Source organism: Zosterops lateralis, assembly GCF_965231275.1.
Source record: "Zosterops lateralis genome assembly, chromosome: 1".
NCBI classification, from domain to species: Eukaryota; Metazoa; Chordata; class Aves; order Passeriformes; family Zosteropidae; genus Zosterops; species Zosterops lateralis.
This window is the reverse complement of record NC_139762.1, coordinates 28,486,367-28,501,559: the sequence shown is the minus strand read 5'-3', so window position 1 is coordinate 28,501,559 and position 15,193 is coordinate 28,486,367. Positions and strand designations below refer to the sequence as shown.

The 15,193-nt window shown below is 36.6% G+C and overlaps 1 protein-coding gene across 1 annotated transcript in view; it reads left to right on the top strand.

Moving 5' to 3' along the window:
* The window catches only part of THSD7A (thrombospondin type 1 domain containing 7A), a 282,091-nt gene that overhangs the window by 233,222 nt on the left and 33,676 nt on the right, over window positions 1–15,193 (top strand). The window contains exons 14-15 of the mRNA XM_083855180.1: window positions 3,031–3,225; window positions 5,885–6,148. Coding sequence (XP_083711306.1) covers window positions 3,031–3,225; window positions 5,885–6,148 — 459 coding nt within the window. The remainder of the gene's footprint in view (window positions 1–3,030; window positions 3,226–5,884; window positions 6,149–15,193) is intronic.

The following is a 15,193-nucleotide window of genomic DNA, read 5'->3' as shown; positions in this document are numbered from 1 at the left end:
TACCTCAGGGATATTGATGTGTGCTATTAGCATCTCACAAGGACCCAAAGCTATAGCCTAGGCTTCTATTGGAAAACAGCAGTTCGACTTGTGTTTTTCCAAAATATTTGTGTAATCTTAGAAATCTGATAGTATGGATTTTCGATTTTTAGATATTTGATTTTTTTTCTCTGAATCACTGTAATTATATCTGAAAAAAATATTTCCTCATGTAAACTACACTAATAGTAATAGGATTTGACAGAATAATTGTATTAGACAGTGTGCAGCTGGTCAGTCCCCCAGTAAGCACAACATAATGCAGTACTGAGCCTATTACAAACAGTGCGGGCAGCCCTGCTCCAAAGGGCAGTCAGGGATCAGGAAAGTTGTTTGCTCAGTATCTCAGGAAAAACACACCCCCCTCCCTTTCAGTGTTTTATGGTAGATGTGTGGCACAAACAATTCCCTTGGGACCTTTGGATATGTTGTAGTAGACACACAGACTTGAAACAGAACACATGGGTCATCAAGTTCAGCTTCCTAAGTCATCATGAGGCAGAAATTTAGTTTAGAACTGTCAGACTAAAAAGATTTTTTAAGAAATCATAGGTCACTAGACCTTACATTTCTGTTAAAGAAATCTAAAAAAAATTTCCTTGTTTCCTTTTTTCCTCCAGGAGGAAATAGTTATAGAATCATAGAATATCCTGAGTTGGAAGTGACCTGCAAATATCATCGAAGTCAACATCTGGCCCTGCACAGGACAGCCCAAAAGTCACACCATGTGCCTGAGAGTGTTGTCCCAATGCTTTTTGAACTCTGTCAGGCTTGGTGCTGTGACCACTTCACTGGGAAGCCTGTTTCAGTTCCCAGCGGGGTGAAGAAACCTTTCCTAATATCTAAATTAACACCCCATGGCACAGCCTCAGACCATTCCTTTACATCCTTCCAGTGGTCACCAGAGAAAAGAGATGGGCACCTGCCCCTCTTGGTGTCCACTTATAGGCAATTTTCTCTTTTATTTTGAAGTGTTGCATTCATACTCCCCTTTTCTCCAACATTTGAACTTGATTTTTTTTCAGTTTGTGCTAATAAAACAATTATTGTCAGCATAATTGAAAACCTATGCTAAAATTATGGAGTGTAATATAAAAAGCTATATTCCTTCATATGAATACAGAATATTTGGATGCAATGCTACTGCAACAAAACGTGACCCAAATTATTTTACAGTTGAGCTACCACATCTACTGTGTGCTGTCAGATGCCAAAAAGCATAAATATAATTCTATTGTGTGAACAAACAACTAGAAGTTTCCTATCTTGTTACTGTATAATAAGTCTTATGATGTTTTGGGGAAGGAACTAAAGTTAGGTTTACTGAGCTTAGAATAGATAAGCAACTATGCTTAAAAAAAACCCCAAAACAATTATAGAGCATTGTTGACTTTCATGAGGGGGTTGAGTGCCTCCTCAGAAAGTTTGCTGGTGATACAAAACTGGGATGAGTGGTTGATACCCCAGAGGGCTGTGCAGCACTTCAGAAGAATCCAGACAATTCGGAGAGATGGGCAGAGAAGAACCATCTGATATTCAACAACAGCAAGTGCAGGGTCCTGCAGTTGGGGAGGAATAGCCCCGTGCACCAGGACTGACCTCCTGGAGAGCATCTCTGTGGAGAAGAGCCTGGGGGTCCTAGTGGGCAATGAGCTTTCCATGAGCCAATGACGCCCTTTGTGGCCAAAAATGCCAGTGGTGTCCTGGGTGCATTAGGAAGTGCATTGCTGACAGGTTGAGGGAAATGATCCTGGCCCTCCTCTCAGCCCTGTGAGGCTGCATCTGGCATCCAGTTCTGGGCTCCTCAGTACAGGAGAGATATGGAACTCCTGGAGCAGATCCAGCTGAGGGTAATGTTGGGACTGGAGCATCTCTCTTGTGAGGAAAGGCTGAGAGAGCTGGGCCTGTTCACCCTTGAGAAGACTGAGAGGGGATCATAGCAATGTCTATAAGTATTTGAAGGGAGGATGCCAACATGATGGAGCCAGGCTCTTCTTGGTAGTGCCAGGTTTTAGGACAGGAGACAACAGGCAGAAACTGAAGCACAGAAAGTTTCACCTGAACATGAGGAAGAGCTTTTTTACTGTGAGGATGACTGAGCACTGGAACTGATTGCCCAGAAATACTGTGGAGCCTCCTTCCTTGGAGGTATTGAAGAGCCTTCTGGGCACAATTCTGTGCCATGTGCACTAGGGAACCCTGCTTGAGCAGGGACCTCCAGTGGTCCTTAACATTAACCATTCTGTGTTTGTTAAAGACTATATTAATGAAACTGCCCTCCCTATTATTTGTAAATCCTTATGTTCCAACTCCTCACTTTCATGTGACCTGATGTTTCCTTAGGGAACTTGTATTTCTTCTTAAGAATCTTTTATTCAGGAAATGACTGTCATGTTCTATAAAGTTTTTACCCCGAATGGCTCATGATCCTTCCCTAGGAAACATGCTGTATTCTTCAAATGTTTTTCAAGACCAAAAAATGCTGAAGAACATCTGATAGCAATACTGTTGTAAAGGGTTAAGTGATATCCAGAGCTCAAACCTGCTTCTAAATTTTAAGCTGATTCATCTTTCTAAAATTCAATTTGCTGATAAAACTTTTTAACTTATACAATTAAGTTACTTAAGATGATATTGCAAGTTTCTTAATGTCTGAGATTGTAGATTGTGTCAGTGACATCAAGAGAAATGATAATGTGTAAAATGGTATAACAGGTGTGGATAACATGGTGCAACCTTTATAATATTTACAGTTGTCTGCAGTTTTTTTTTTTACCTGGTAAGTCCTGATAAATTATTTTAAACAAAATCTTAAGTGAGAAATGTCAAATGTATTCATTCAAGGTAAAACTGGCGGCAAGTATTAAGTCTTTGTATAGGTATTCTGGGTTTTCAGTGTGATTTTCTGATAGAATATTGTAGACTTTACTTAATTGAATAGAGACATTCATAAAAAATGGTGAATTGGACTCCATCTCTTTTTGCTTCCAGCAATTACTTGTCGCAGACATGATGGAGGACAAGCTGACATCAGTGAGTGCCTTAAATACTCTGGCCCATTACCACCCTTAACACAGATGTGCCAGATTCCCTGCCAAGATGACTGTCAGTTTACGAACTGGTCAAAATTTTCTTCATGTAATGGAGATTGTGGAGGAGTCAGGACAAGAAAACGCACTCTTGTTGGTAAGAGTAACAAGCAAAATAATGCTTCTTTTATTAATTATTGATAATGCTTTGTTTAAAACCTGAGGCCTTCAAAGGTTCCCTTTTGACAAGTGTTTGTCATAGTGGCAGAAAGCAGATCCAGTGTCGTGCTCTATATACTGCTAGTGGAACAATACCCAGGAGTAGAAACTTGTGCCATATGTCAGACACTCTTGATATGGGTAAGTAGCTAGAGAGAAGATGGGAGAACATAGAAGAACAGAGGTTTTTGTTTCTAAATACAGTACACATAGTAAGGGAGGGGGTTGTTGTTTTTTTTTTTCATGTGGTTTTTTTGGGGGGGTTTTCTTTTGACAGATAAGTCAGTAATCATCTCACCTTAATAGGATCAGATGTTAACCCACTTGCCTTCTTCTTTCCACACTTGATCTCGGCTAAAGTAGGCTTCCTTCTCTCATGGTGTTTTTTGGTGTGTTTAGAATCACTATGGCAGCTGAGTGGTTTTCAGCATTTTGCCATAGATCACCATTTTCAGCCTTAATCTTTGGCTTGCCTCTTTTGAACTTAGCTGCAGACTTGATGGTAGGATTTGTGATTAAGCCAGTCCTTTCTCTGGCTGAATGCTCTCCCAGTTCATTCTTTCGCCATTTTTCATTGTCTACATCCAGCACCACAGACCACATAAGGCAATACACTGCTGAATTTTTTGCCTTATTTCTTGAGACAAGTAATAATGCTCTTATTTTGTGTCCCAAGAAGCCTCTTTAGGTTTTACTTAGCAGAAAAAAAATATTTACCAGTGATGTCCTTACCACAGACTTGTCCTAGGTCTACCTAATGGACACTGTTCCACTTTGAAACGTTTTTTTTTCTTCAACTTCTTTTTAATCTGTTGTTTTTTGGGGTTTTAAAATTATTTTTTCTTCTGCATAAAGTGAAAAAAAATCCATGCCCTGCTTCTAAATTATAATTGAAACTTCAAGAGTGAGGCTTGGCCTCTGTCACAGCACTCTTTGCCAATTAGTCTGTATTGTCTGAAGTGGAGGGAAGCTAGCTAAGGGGGGTGCCCATTAGCAGGCTCAGAAAGAATGTGATAGGATCCCTGTCTCCATCCCCCTGTAAATCAGAAGACCAGTGGACAATGAATAATTCATGATTTTCAAGAAGCCTCACTGTGACTGTCTAATAATTCCAGTAAGCTTTATGTCAGGTTTGCTTCCACAAGGGAAAAATGAGAAAAAACTGATTAACAGTATTTTTCCTTATTTTAAAAACAGAACAAGAAAGTACATATTCTCCTACCACATTATTAATACTTTGAGATACTTCCTGTCCTCATTTAAGTTACCCCTTCAAACTTGCCAACTCTGTGATATGAGCTGTGGTGTGTTCTCTGTGGCAATGTGTTATCCAGACCAATTTGTAATGTTTGACTTGGAATGAATTCATAATTATCCCTGGTAAATACTTACAGAGGAGAAGCATACATTTAATAAGAAGTTGTATTGTCAAAAGAATGATAAACTTTTCTTCAGGTACCCATTTTCTATTCTAAATGAAGGGAGTAGCAAATAAAAGAACTAAGGATGCTGGAAAGTTCTGTCCCATACCTTGTTTTGAATAGGAAGGAAAATGCTACAGAATATTAATTTACAGTAACATCTAAGTAACAACTACTTAGATACTACTTAGTAACAGCCACTAATTTTGCAAGGACTACTACATTAGTTTATATGAACTATCTGGTACGGAAAGGAAAACTAAGTAAAGTTTACCAAAGAGAAAACTGAAATGTATTTAAATGGAAAGCAGAAATTGAATGGATGCCTATGCTCCAGCTCAGGAAAGAAAACAAGAACAGAACTGAATGGAAACAAATTCAGAGAAGTGTTGCTATTTCAGACATACAAAGGACGATGCAGACAGCAGAAGGTCAGGCAGGAAAGCTCTATTTTAATTTTCTGACTCCATCTTATATACACTTTGATCAGAATGCAAAAGATTGGCTACACAGGTTGCTACCTCTTTGACCTCATTGGTGAACATCACCATCAATCATATTTCTCCTCCCAGAGGAGAAATATGTAAACAAAATAGATAAGTTCTAAAAATATACATATTTTTCTTGAAGCTGCATGAGATTAAAATGCAAACACTGAAAAGCAGGCAAATTTAGGGCAACAGAGAAGGAGCTTATTCCATTAGAGGGGAAGAATGGTAATTAGGAACAAATGTACGATAACAGGTGACATTTTGAAAGAAGGTACTAGTGTAGCAAAGATACATGTTACTTCCATCTTGATTCTTGTTTCAGCTTGAAGAAGCTTGATCCAGATAGAAATCTTGTGCTTGAACTGCACACAGCTGATGAAATAGGAGGAAAAGAGTGTATTTGTTTAATTGCTAACTTTTTCACGCTTTACTCCTGAAACAACTTTATTCAAATTAAATATAAATTACACCTTATTTTTAAAAAAAGGAATTGCCTTTGTGCAAATTGTAGGTACCCACTACTTTAGAAATTCAAGTCAATAATCTAATTTAATGAAGATTAATGTAACATGTATTAGGCATATATATGTAGTTGCAAGCTGTTGTTACAGAAATCTAAATGAAATTTTTGGGTGATAAGCTGTAAACTGATACAAACTTGCTAATAGCTATTTTTTCTTTCTAGGAAAAAGTAAGAAAAAGGAAAAATGTAGAAATTCTCAGTTGTATCCTCTGATTGAGAATCAGTTTTGCCCATGTGACAAGTACAGCGCTCAGCCTGTGGGAAATTGGTCAGACTGTATTTTACCAGAGGGTAAGATGGAAGTTTTGCTGGGAATGAAGGTACAAGGAGACGTTAAGGAATGTGGACAAGGCTATCGTTACCAGGCCATGGCATGCTATGACCAGAACAGTCGACTTGTGGAAACGTCACGGTGCAACAGTCATGGTATTTACAGACCTATTTTCTTTCATCTGTTTACTTATGTGCTTTATTTAAATTTAACATAATATATGTAGAAGTAGAATTAGCAGATTAATATTTATTGGTTAGGCTGCCTTTTATCCCAAGATACCTTCAGGCCCAGCACATTTTTGCTGACTTTTAAAATAGTAAAATTAAATAAAATCATGGTAAGCTACTAACTAGGTAGTTCAATTGAAAAAATCAAAATCTTATTATTTTTCCTGATAACTATACCTAGAAATTTGAGAATAAAGCCATTTAGAAGAGGCAATTTCACAAAAAAAAAAAAAAAAAAAAAAAAAAAAAGAAAAAATAAACAAGCACATGGCTATTTTGGAAAGGCTGAAATTATTTCCACAAATCCTTTAGATAGCTTTAAAGTCCTTAAATAGCCTTATCTCTACCATTTGTTCTTCAGCACCTTAACTAACAGGCATGCATTGACCTGGGTTCAACAGCACACAGCACTTCTTCTCTGTGTAAATCTGTCATGTGTAAAACCATCTAGGATGGTTGAAGACTTTATGTTCTTTGTATTTGCATTGCTCCAGGAAGGAACAGTATTCCTTCCTAAAGGGGATGCATCTGTAGCATTAGGATCAAAATTGGCAGTTTCTGGTTTTCAGTGAGCCAGAAATGTGCTAATTGACATCAGTGGAGTTTTTGTGTTCATTTTTTTCCTGCTTGCAGTGCAAACTTGTATCTGAGCAATTGGTATAAAAAGCTGGGTGTTGGTGCCATTAAAAGGTCAATCTAAGTTTAATTCACATATGTGTTCTACTCTCTAATGTTAAATTAACAAAAATTTCTTTTTTTTACTTGGATATATTTAAAACAGCTAATCAAAGAAATTGAATTAAATAAGACAATTTTAATTTGCACTATTAATTCCAGTTTAGAGATATGATAAACTAGAAATTCAATGTATCAAGTCAAGACATTAGCATATACTAAGTTAGAAATTCATGGTTTTTGAGCATTAAGTTCAGTGACCTTTGAAAAGTGGAAAATTGTTAAAACACTTCAGTATGTAGGAAACTAGGGGAATTGATGGCCCACTGACAATCAGTTTTCAATGACTTGAAGAATGGGCACTGCCAGCTTTTGTGTCAAAAAAAAAGGAAAGGAACTGTTTGTCCAAGAGCACATTGTTGGTGTTGTATGTGGCAGGTAACATGCTGCTGCTAGGAGCAACTTTTGTGTAGAAAAAGTATGGATGTAGCTGCTTTTCAGTCCTCATAATGCATTTTGAGGTGCAATTCCATTGCAAGAATCAAAGAAATAGAAGAGGAATAAAAAAGTATTAAAAAAGTATATTCCAAATCATCATTGTTTACCCTGACATAACTCGCCCTTCATGATAGTAATTTCTGATCCAGTAGATTTTGTCAGTGAGTGTGGCCTACATTCACAGTGACCATAATGAATAATAATCCAGTGCAAAAGCTGCTAACAATGTATTACTGTTATTCCTGCTATAGCCAGGGCTACTGTTTACATGCTATTAGCAGTCTCTGGCATAATGTCAAAAACACAATATAGCATTTCTTTGTTATGCTCTCTTTCTCAAGTTCCATTCCTTTTTTCTCATGGGAGAATTGAAGTCTCTTTTAACTTGTAAAATGGAAATGTTTTCTTGTCATTACTGTATTTATTGTAGGTTGGGAAGCCTGAACCCTTTGTTTTTAGGTGTTGTTTTCTTTTGAATTCTTTCTTTCTTGATCAGTTCACTAAGGTGTCTGGTTCCTTGATATTCCACTACACCACCCTCCACCTCACACCCTTTCTGTCTGTGTTTTCTCATCAATTCCATCTGAGAGGGAGAGTCCATGGTATAATGTGTGAACAGATGAAGCTTGGAATTCATATTGAACTAATCCTGTATTCCTTCTACTTTCCTAAAATTGTTTGACAGGAATTTCATGTATACAGGGAATGAATGAAGCATCTAACATGATGATAAAGGTTCAAACTGATGCTAATGAATACATCACTAAATGCATGGCTTTCTTTCCAGTAGATCCTATGTTATTGATAGATATTGTACATACACATAGTATAGGCTTACATAAAGCTTACCTAATTTATTGTCTGCCTTCAGCATTTTTCCAGGTTTAGTATACTTTTGCAAATACAAGGGAGCTAGAGCAAATTATATAGATTTTTCAATCTGATTTCAGTATATGTTTACTGCCTTTTCTGAATAACTACTTTTTATTCATGGGTTGCTTTCTGATGATTTGTTTTATTTTTCTCAACATGTACAAACTGCTGCTTTGCCAGGTAAATCTTATTTTATATCTTCCCTTATTTATGATGCTTATTCTCATGCCCTTGTTGCATGACAGTTCTTCAGTTTGGTATCTTCTCTAGATTTCAGTGTGCTCTTTGTTGTTTGATTTTTTGGGGGTTTGTTTTGTTTCTGGTTTTGTTTGTTGTTTGTTTGTTTCGGGGTTTTGGGGGGTTTTTTGTTGGTTTTGTTTGATTTTGTTTTCTTTTATTTTTCTTTAAAAACAAACATAAAAGCTATATTATGCCAAATTAACAAGGGATTTCTGTAGTATCACAATAGAACCCCACCTGCTAGAAAATAAGAGTGGCTTGTAGCTTCCCATCAATCTGCATTTGGCTTTTCAAGCAGAACTTGACAGGACACATAATTCAAGCCTACTTGGGTTATTTTTGTAAATTTTAACAGAGGTACTTATTTCTCTACAGCAATGATTTTTCACTGGACTTTTCACCAGTTTTTTAACTGATCCAAAGTGTCATCAGGTTTTTCAGCTATGTTATCTGTTTCACTTAGTTCCTGTGGGTCTCTTATTTCTTTTCCAAGTTTTTATGGAATTGCACTTTTTATAGGATATGATTTGGTGAATTAGCTTGCAGTAGGAGAGAAAACAAGACCAACATTTAAGAGAAGACATTTCCTGTCTGGTATCCAACTTGAATTTTTGCTGTCTTCTGACACTTACGAAATCCTGAAATTGGAAATGGAGATAATTGAACTTCAGCTGTGCCAACAACCTCTAAATCTGACAAGAGGGACAAACTGCACCCACACTGATGTTATTAATACATCATGAGATATGTTTTGTGATATATTCAAATGACACAAGAAACTCAAATTGTGAGACTTTCAAAAGTTTTATGTAAATATTGCCATGTAAATTCACAAGGCCATGAACAGGTCATTGTTTCAAGTCACGCTGTTTTGAGTGGAAGGAATGAGAAGACAGACCTTCTCTGCTGTGCCAAAAAATTTATAAGCTGTTTGTTTTGTAAAATGTTGCTTGCTTATCATCACAATTCAGTTGATTTAGTCAGAAAAGAAAAGGTAAACAGAAGCAGAAGAATAAATACTTGGAGTTTTTTTTTTCCCTCTTTGCACATCTCGTGTTCAAAAGATTTAAGAGTTGACTAACTGTTTCACAGAAACCAAGGAGCTAAAAGACAGATGTGACACAAGGACTACCCTAAATTAATATACCCATCTGAGGATTCTTGTGATGATTTTTGAAATTTTGGGTGCAGTTATAAAGTCCCAAATCCAAACAAGTTTCTCAAAAAGTCAGGAGTGACTGTAAAAGAAAATTAAAGGCAAAATATAGTTAAATAACTCTATTATTACTGCTATGTCAGAACTCTGGGAAGAAGAGGGCAGAAGTCCTTCTGCAGAGGGTCCTTAGCTTTCTGCAGCTTCACAGGTGCTTCACAAAAAATCCCAAACAAACAATTGAAAATAGACCTAAATTTCAGCTGCAGAGAGACAAGGTGGTTTGTTTTTTCCTTTTTTATCTGTGTTATATATGCCAAATATTTTGACTTCCATTTTCAAAATATTTTGTTTCACATTTGAGTTAAATTTATTGGTAAGAAAGTTTACACAATTCAGTGCCCATTTGAAATATTCTGCCACTGGTATTTTTAATCCATCCACTCTTCAGAGTGTGGGCAGGAGCTAATATCTTCCAGGTGTCAGCAGATGTGGTAACATCAGCTGTAAGTGGTAACTGAGCTGTTATTTACCTGTTTCCCTTGGTGGAAGACACATAAATTTCCCTTTCTCTGCTTATTGCTTTTCATTTCTACATGGATAATTTTATTGGAGAAATACGATAAATAGAATATTTATTGGAGAAATATAATAAATAAGAAATATAATAAAAACATATATTGTTAGTAAAGTGTGAGAGGGTTGTTTTTGTTTTGTTTGTTTTTTCTATTGGAAAAGCCACAGGTTTTTTCATTGCTTTATCCCTGCCACGAGTAGTGTACTAGAGCTCTGTGGATAATGACACGTGTCTGCCAACAATCTGTTTCCGTGTATTTGTGAAAAAAAAAAAAATTGAGAGAGATTCTCTTCATTGTTCCTTTAAATTGTATGTTGGAATAACAAAAAAATCAAAAGCAAGCCACTGCCATGCTTCTGAACTAGACTATTTGCTCTTCAGTATTTAGTTTTTCTCCATCCTATATCAATTATGAATCATGACCCACATAAGCTGAGCAGTGGTTGTGTTTGTGTGCTCCTACTGAAGGCAAACAGAGTAGCATGGCAAACAGATGCAGCATTTTTATATAGGTCGTATTACTCTTCTTAATTCATGTCCGTTTACTGTTAAGACCTTAGGCACAGTCAAGCAGTCAGGATAGTTTGTCTGCTGCCTTATTAGTGTGAGATTATTTCCCCCTTCAGCATTAATTAAATGAGATGCATTGATTTGTGCTGACTCTACAAAGCCCTCTGTGGCTACAAGGCTTATGTGGAGGATTAGAGAGGAATATCTGCGTATCAGTGAATACTTTTGCAACAGCTGCTAGGAGTATCAATATGAATGGAGGAATTTTGTATTTAATTGCTTATATGTGCAATAAAATAAAATCTTGTATAACAGAGTCTATATAGTCCAAGATGTCTGTAACAGCTTGGTTTATCCACTTTTATTAGGATTTTTAAATGTGGTTTTTTTCACTCTCAGTAGTCTAACCTGAAGCAATGCAAATTTATCCAGAAAAAAAAAAAAATCAGTGTTAAAATTTAATTGAGACTTTCTGTTCAATGTTTATTCAAAAGTAAATATATTTCCCATAGGAAATTCTAATCTAGTATGGTAGTAAGCCTAGGTTCTCAAATTGTTATTAAGACACTTACTATTTCATAGCCTATATATATATATATTTTTTTTTTTTTTTTTTAATCTATATATATTTATGTCATCTGTTCTCTGGCAGTATGTTACATATTGCCCTGCACCAGAAGTCCTACCTTAAGCCTCTGAATTCTAGTGCCTCCACATCTGCCTTGTCAACAGGACATCAGTCTTAAAGCAGTCATCCATCAATCCAGAGAGCTGTAGTTAGTTCACCAGAGGAAGAATTACTGATGCAGGAGATAGTTAAGCATGAACAATTGCTTTCAGATTTGGAGGCTTTGAAGGGTTATCCTGGGAAAAAAAAAAGAAAAAAAGTCTTATGGTGTTCAATCTATCTTTCCTTGGCTTAACAGAAATATGAATTGTCTCTAGAAATACATACCTTCTGATACAAATGAAATGCAAATACTTGTATATTTCTTTATCCTGGAAGATGAGATCCATGAAATTTATATTTCCTGGAAAAAAAAAATCTATGAGAACAACATAAACCATTTTGACATTGCAGGCTTTTTTCTTTGAAACAGCATGACATTTAGTCATGAGAGTCGGAGCATAATTCTGCCAGTCCTAGGGACAAAAGAGTTCATGTAAACATTTTGTGAGATGTTTATGTTCGCACCCTTCAACTGGAGTAGTCAGTCTGTTCCTACACATTGCACATGCAGTTTGTGAGGAAAAGTCTTATATCCACCTACTTACCCTGCTTTGTCATTAGAAAAAATGTGAAGTCCATTAAAGTCCTCCCTTATAAATTATCCATCACATCTGTTAATGACTTTGCTCTAGGAGTCCAGATTTTATAGCCAATTAGCAGTGGGACAGTAAACTTTTCCCTTTTACTAATGAGTTCAGTTCATACTCCTAGTGATTCAAAGCCATTTGTTAAATTGTGGTTCAGTAATCTTTAATGAAAGAATAGCCATGTTCTCACTCATAACAGACAACTGCCCATTTCACAGCTTTATTGGAGCTGAAATAACTTAGAAACTACTGCCCTGAGAACAAACACAGGCCCTTACATATATAGGCAACTCTTTCCAACATCTCTCTGGCCCATGCAGGGCCTGTACTCTGTACCACAGTACACCACGGTCTTGTCTCTCCAACATCCCTCAGATGTTGCAAGGAAAAGGAAGCGATGCAGGAAGCATGCAGTGAATCACTTCAGTCAGAATGAGAAACAGCAGGCAAAAAGTGAACTGCTGATGTCCAGGGTCCTTAAAGTGTTGGTTTTCTATTTCATTGTCCCTTTCTCACCTTCTCGGCTCTTCTTCATAGACATTTCACTGCTCTCATTCTTTCCTTCTGTCTGCATCTATTGTATTTTACCTTGGTAATTCCCTTCTTGTTCTTTGAACCTGAAAGCTCTGGTATGACTTTTGGTGCAATTATATTAACCAACCAGTATGTGTGATATAACTGAGTGATATTCCACCATAGAGACGCTTACCCACACACTAGAGGCTTGTTTCTGTAATAAGGTTCTATACAACACACACACAAGGTTTGTCTAATACAAGCAGTGCCTTTTCAAGGGTGATTTGATCAAACTGAAAACAATATTGAAAATTTAAAAATGGCTCCTTCACATCCTTTGCATGACAGAAAATATGTATCTGCATGTCCAGTCTCATTTGCATGTAGTATTTCTGGTTTCTGCATTTCCATAGTTTTTCTGTATAACAGCATTCTGTCTTCTCACTTGCTAAAACTTTTACAGTGTGAACAGTTTACAAGCACAAACGTCTGAAATTTAACAAAACCAACTACAGCAACAACAACAACAACTACCAAATGTAAACTTTTCAAAGTTGCTGAATGCCTATTTTCTTGGATTTGAGCGAGGATTGCTAGGAACTTATGGAGGTCATTCTTAATCACCATAAAAGATATGCTGACTGCATATATGAAGAAAGGCATCTGAGGTGATGACAAGTCCAGAGAGAAGCTTTGCCTGAAAAGTACCATTTGATAGGTAGTAAGTGGACTGGAACAAGTAATTGGCAACAAGTAATTTATTTTTGTAATTCACTCTTCTTTCTTGACAAAAGCAATTTGAAGTGTGCTTCTGCCTCAGTTCTAAGGGAGTCCAGTAGCATAGGTAAATGTTAAATAGTCTGTTGAGCAAAATACTGAGGCCCCTGAGAGGAAATGTATGCCAAGGAATGAGTATACCAAAAACTTTTTGATGTCAGATATAACAAGGTCATTTTCATTCTGCATACTAATTACATATGGAATGCAAATCCGAGAGCACAGTGTTTGTATTTCTTCCCTTTGTCCTCTATTTTGATTTGTGAGAGCAATCTTCATTACATTTCATTCTCTGGCCAGAGGATACTAGTGTAAGCTCTTGAGAGCATTTTGTTCTGTTTGTGCTTCACCAAGATATTACTTTTGGCAGGATGTTTATTTTTCTCCTCTTTCTTTGTTTTCTATCCTCATGCAGTGCTTCTTTAAAATTCTCTTGACTTTATTTTCTGAGCCATTTATTTCCTCATCCCTCTCGCTGTCTTTTCTTACCCTTTCCTCTATTCCTCCTTAATCCCTCTTTTGTTTTGCAGTTCCTCTGTTGTTTTGAATTCTGACTCTTTGCCATGAAAAGTAGCTTCATAGAATTATAGAATATCCTGAGTTGGAAGGGACCCACAAGGATCACAGAGTCCAACTCCTGGCCCTGTGCAGGACACCCCAAAAGTCACACCATGAGCCTGAGAGCATTGTCCAAACACTTCTTGAACTCTGTCAAGCTTTGTGCTGTGACCACTTTACTGGGAAGCCTGTTCCAATACCCAACCACCCACTGGGCAAAGAACATTTTTCTCATATATAATCTAATCTTTGTGTTCTTCCCTTATTTATTTTCTTTTCCTTCTCTTTGGAGAAGCTGTGAAATTCTTTTGTGGACCCTTATCAGTGTTAGTATACCAGTGGTTAGGAGATATTAATGCTTTTCTTGCATCTTACAAAAGAATAAGTGTTTTTCTCTCTGCTCTCCAAAACCACTCCACACTTACAGAATCTCCAAGCCACCCTACCTTGTTAAAGCTCCTTTTTGGTGCTTTCATTGATTGACTCCATTCTTGTTCTCTTCTTAACATGTCTTTTCATTCCTCTTGTTCAACGGTTTAACTTTCATATGTGGAGTTTGGGTCTTGGCACTTTTCTAAGAAAATGGGAAGGAGGGAGAGCATCATAGGCCAGATATCATGAAGATGACACAGGAAAGAGCTGCATGGTGAACAGAAGCTATTCCATAAAGCTTGCAGGATTAAGGACCCAGTATAAGACCAGAGTTCAGTATTTTTTTATTATAGAGTGTGTGGGTAGTGTCATCTGGACCACTGCATCCTCTACAAAATGCATTAACATATCAGCAGGTTGCAGTTTTCCATACTATAACTCTTACTAAGACTCTATATCTGTAAAAGGATGCTGTTTTGCCTTTTTTGCGTTCTATGGTAAGGCAGTTCTAGTGGCTGACTTCAATGTAGATATTTCCTGGATAGTATAAAAGTTGTTCTAGTGATATGATTTAATTTGATAATTTATGGAATCACTTGGAATGTTGCTCAAGTTAATTAAAATGTTACCTGGAAATTGCATATTGTATAATTTATTTGATATAACTTCTGTCTGCAAGATTCTAAATAGGTTGTTTTAACTTTTTGCCCTTGTTTGGATAAATTGAAGGGAAATTAAACCAAATAATTTCTAATTTGTCAATTATTTTAGTTTAGTATGTTCCACACAGATTCCTTTTTGTAGACTATGAAGTGTTATCAAAATCCCAAAACACCATCATATCCTGGAGAATATCTTGGCAAAGGCTTGGAAGATCCCTTTGAGAGTTATCAATACAAGATCA